We start from the raw sequence: 4,637 nt of genomic DNA, 5'->3' as shown, positions 1-4,637 counted from the left end.
TATGTCGCTGGACTCCCACGTAGTCGACCGCGGTTCGTGTCCTGGACCCGGTGGCTTAAAACTCACGCCGGGCGCGTGTGCGTGCGTGCGTGCCCAAGATCCTGAGAGGAGAATGGAGGAGAAGGGATTGCAGCGTGACCATCCCCCCTGGGGGGTGATTTCTCGCTTTCTGTCTCTATGTCTCTCTCTGTCTGGCGAGCGCACACGCCCTACAGTGAAAATCTCTCCAAAAAAAAAAAAAAAACCATTGTTAGCTCTGGGGCTATATGAAAATAAGCAAGGGGCAGAGTGCGTCAAGCTGTCAGGCCAGCCCCTGCCCTGACTGCTGGCCTCCATTCTGACTGCCCCCACCAAGGCCTGGGGGGATCTTTCTGACACTCATCAACCCTGCCCTGCTAATGGCTCCTCAGTGCCCCCAGGAAAGAATCTCAGCCCTTTAGCCACTGGCCCCTGCCCACCTCTCTGGCTTCATTTCCGACCCCTCTGTTAATGTCACACTGAACCCACCAGCCCTAGTTTCTTCTGTAAGCCCCAGGCACATCTGCTTTGGGTTGAAATCTACTGAGTGCGTCCTGGGTGGCCTGTGGGAATGGACCCACCCCAACCTGGTCCCCAGGATGCTCACAAGGCGCTGTGATTGTGGGACACCCAAAAGGTTGTTCAGAAATGAATTCTTCATTGTGATTGTGTTAGTTTTCTGATGAGAGGGCGCCTAGGCTGATTCCCACAATATCCTGTACATACATAGGAGGCCATGCTGAAGGTTTGTTGAGTGAATGATTGAATGAGTGGGTAGATAAATAAATGCCCATCCATGGGACCAGCAGGTGGTGTGGTGGTTAAAGTGCTGGACTCCCACATGATTGACCACAATTTGAGTCCTGGACCTGGTGGTTTGAAAATCACAATGGGGGTGTGTGTGTGTGTCCCAGTGTCCGTCCGTCCATCCAAAATCCCAAGAGGAAAATAGAGAAGGGATTGTGGCATGGCCATCTCCCCTCAGGGATATTTTTCTCTCTCTCTAGTGAGCACATGCTCCCTATGACAAAAACAAACAAACAAAACAACAACAACAACAACAAAAAAAAGCGCATCTAGGATTCCCCATCTGGGCTTCTCAGGTTTCTTGGGTGCTGGTCTTGCCTCCCTGATGGTGCAGCCTCTTAGCACCACCATTCTCCTCCTGTTTCCCTCAGCACACCAATTCCATCATCACTCCCTGCTTCTGATACGCTGGCTCCCGCTTGGAGCCCTGAGCTCAGCGCACTCTGCCCTACACAGTGTCCCCTCAGGCTCTTCACTGCTCCTGCTGGGGGAGCCTAGTGCCTCCTCCATCAAAACTGCTGTGTGTCCCAGCCCTCTTGAAGTAGGCTTTTTTAAATTTCCTGTCACATGGTAAAGTGCTTCCCCCACAGACCAGCGTGTTTCCTGAGCCACTGGGACAGGACTTGAACCACAGTTGACCGTGTGGGATATGGCTCCCTTAACCATTAGGCTGCAGGGCTGGCTGGCCCTCAGTGTATTTTTCTAACAGTTGAGATCCTACTACATACCAAGCTCTATGTTCTGGTTTTTATTTCAAGTGATACTCGACCGTTTTTCTTATGCCATTCCTCACACGGTCACTTGCCACCATGTCTGATGACTGCCTCTAGGAGATGGCTAAACCTCAGGACCCCCATTGTTTCACTTTTCAGTTGGGGACTGTCAGTGACAGCACAGCCTTCACTGTGAACTGTGCTGAGCACTGGGGAGAACACAGTCTATTTCACTGCACTGTGTCCTCGCAGCACTGCTATGAGCAGATTCTGTTGTCCCTACTTGGTAGATGAGAAAATGAGGCATAGAGGCAGGGCAGTGTTTTGGGTTTTTTGTTTGTTTGTTTTCTTGTGTATGTGTTTTTTTATTGTAGAGGACAAGTGTGCTTGCCATATAGAGAGCACTCAACCTGCTGGAGTGGTCACACCACAATCCTTCTTTCTCCATTGCTTCATCCCATCAGAATTCTGGCCATGCATGCAATGTACCTGTTAGGTTTTTCAAGTCACTGAGGCCAGGATTCAAACCATTATCAGCCATGTAGATAGCTCCCTTACCCACCGAGCTAACAAGGCAAGGCTGGGCCACAGGACAGTATTAGAGAATCCCATTTCTACCTTTATCTGCAAGGTGACTTGAGAGAAATTACCTAGTTGTTCTCAGTCTCTTTCCTCCTGAAGATTTGAAGGGTTTAGACCAGGGCTTGGCTGTGGCCATATTCAGCAAGTGGTAACTACTAACCATTACTATTATTTGTGTTTTCACCACTTACTTTAGTGCCTTGCTCAAGCCACACAGCTGGGGTGTGCCCTAGAATCCCTTGCCCGTGTGCCCTGCTGCATTGCTGCGATAGCATCTCCACTTTCTAAGTGTTACTGGACACAGCTCTGCTCTCGCTCTGGCTGTCTCAGCCACCCACAGCCCTGCCTGTGCACCAGAATCAGCCGAAGAGCCCGAGTCTCTTTCCTTCTACCCTCTTGCCTTCAGGTTAGAATAGATGCAAGCCTGTGGCCAGGTGCCCTCAAGCCTGTGGCCAGGTGCCCTCATTGTTTTATAAATACTCTGCACCAAGTGCTGTCAGGAATGGAATCTCTCACTGTGGTTTCTTCTTCAACCCCAAGATGACGTGCTTTAGGAAGGACTCTTGGTAGCTCCTCTGTGTAGGTGGAGACACTGGGGATCAGAGCAGGGAGGCTGGTCAGTGGCAAAGCAGAGTCGACCCCGTTCAGCCCTGCCACCTCCAAAGTCCAGACCGTAGTGACATGCAGTGTCGGCGTGCAGCACCTCTGGAGGTATTTACAATAGCGAGGTTGAGCAGTCTCCACAGCTGTGCCACTTACCGGCTGTGTGACGGGAGAGCTACTTGAACACTGTGCCCGTTTCCTTATCTGGAAAAGGAAGTTAGAAGAATCCCTACCTGGTAGGCCTGATGGTGAATAGGTGTAGTGTACTTAGCGTGGTACCAGTGACCACACACGCCTCCCTCTTTGCTGCCCCCACCATACCAACCCTCCTGGTCTTCACATATCACATCACGCTTGCCTGTACCTCAGAGCTTTTGTACACACTGATCCCTCTGCCTGGAATGCTCTTCCCCCTGCTCTGCAAGCTCTGTTTGCTGCTCACCTCATCCCGCCCAGAACCTCTTCTTAGGCTTTCCCTGACCACCCTCTGAGGTAGGAGTGATCATTTGTATGTCCCCACATTTTTATTTCTGGCTCCCACTGGAAAGTGAGCTCCAGATTAACAGACCTTGTTTCTGTTCGTGTCTGCCCTTGTATATACCTGGACCGGGTGCCTGGCACACAGGGTGCTCTGTAAATCTTAGCTGGAGGAGCAACTGCTCTTCACACAGGAGTATCCAGTTTAATCCCCCTTTGCCTCCACAGCCCCCTGGATCCAGCCTGCTACAATCCTGCCAAAAACAACTACCATCCCATTGAAGATGCCTGCTGGAAACCTGGCCAGAAGTGAGACTTCTTCCTTACCAGCCTGCCTCTCTCCTGTGCCCGTCACTGTGGGAGGCTCTCCCACCAGAGGCTGCAGTTGGAGTACACCATCAGGGATACTCCCCTTGAGTGGGACAGAGAGATGGCCCTGGGCAGGGAGCAGGGCTGCCTTTGAGCAACTGGCTCTGTTAGGGCTGTCCCCAGGATCTGTGTACCAGCTCTGTCGGGGCTGTCCCCGGGATCTATGTACCGGCTCTGTTGGTGCTATCCTGGGATCTGTGTACCGGTTCTGTCGGGGCTGTCCCCAGGATCTGTGTACCAGCTCTGTCGGGGCTGTGTCCCTGGGATCTGTGCGAGGTCAGCTGGATGGGGAGCAGCTGGGCTCTACAGTGGCTCTCACTTCTCTCTGCCTTACCAGGGTCCCATATTTGGCTGTGGCCCGGACGTTTGAGAAAATCGAGGAGGTTTCTGCCCGGTAAGGAAGCAGGCTAGCCAGGGTGTCCAGGGTTGTTGGGGGGAGGGCAGCGTCTCCTGGCTCTGCCCCCTTGCATGGCAGTCAGTACTGTCTCACTCCTAATCCTTTCTGCTTCACTACTCACGCACATGATCCCAGACCTTGGACACAGTCATGAGAGTGACTGCAAGTCCTCATGAGCCCAGGCTTGGAATCCCCTGGCAGCATTCTCTAGGTTCTGTCCCATTCTCGTAGTCAAGCGCAAGACACATGGAGCCCAGGTTCCTGGGGTAAGGAAACAGGCTCCACCTCCGGGCGGCAGGAACTGCAGAAAACGTTTGGTCATTCCTAATCCTGAGTTGTCACCAGTGAGTTCAGACTTGCTTGTGTGACTCCACATTAGTGGAAGGAAGGAAGGTCTTGGTTACAGTGAGGACCTCACTTCTTACTCTCAGAGCTTCCCCATAGAACCCCCAATACCAGCGACACTGACACTGGCCCTGGTGCACAAGTCTGCCTGGGCCTGGGCCTGGGCCTGTCCCCGGCCCCGTTCTCCCTGTCCTTCACCCCTAGTTCATTGTCTCTTGTGTATGTAGGTTATGTAAACATTACCACAAGGCACACTTCATTCTGTTTCCTGCCCTTTTTATTTCCCTTATAGCATTTTTTCTTTTTAAGTTTATTTCTTCTGAGGG

At 52.1% G+C, this 4,637-nt stretch overlaps 1 protein-coding gene across 3 annotated transcripts in view; it reads left to right on the top strand.

Moving 5' to 3' along the window:
- Positions 1-4,637, top strand: part of LIG1 (DNA ligase 1) — a 39,955-nt gene that overhangs the window by 13,169 nt on the left and 22,149 nt on the right. For all 3 annotated transcript variants that reach the window (XM_006142194.2, XM_006142193.2, XM_006142195.2), the window contains 2 exons: positions 3,429-3,509; positions 3,907-3,963. In XM_006142194.2, coding sequence (XP_006142256.1) covers positions 3,429-3,509; positions 3,907-3,963 — 138 coding nt within the window. The remainder of the gene's footprint in view (positions 1-3,428; positions 3,510-3,906; positions 3,964-4,637) is intronic.

The sequence above is a fragment of the Tupaia chinensis genome, unplaced genomic scaffold (assembly GCF_000334495.1).
Source record: "Tupaia chinensis unplaced genomic scaffold, TupChi_1.0 Scaffold000067_2, whole genome shotgun sequence".
In the NCBI taxonomy this organism is placed as follows: domain Eukaryota; kingdom Metazoa; phylum Chordata; class Mammalia; order Scandentia; family Tupaiidae; genus Tupaia; species Tupaia belangeri.
The sequence above is the reverse complement of the archived record's forward strand: the minus strand, read 5'-3'. Positions and strand labels throughout refer to the sequence as shown.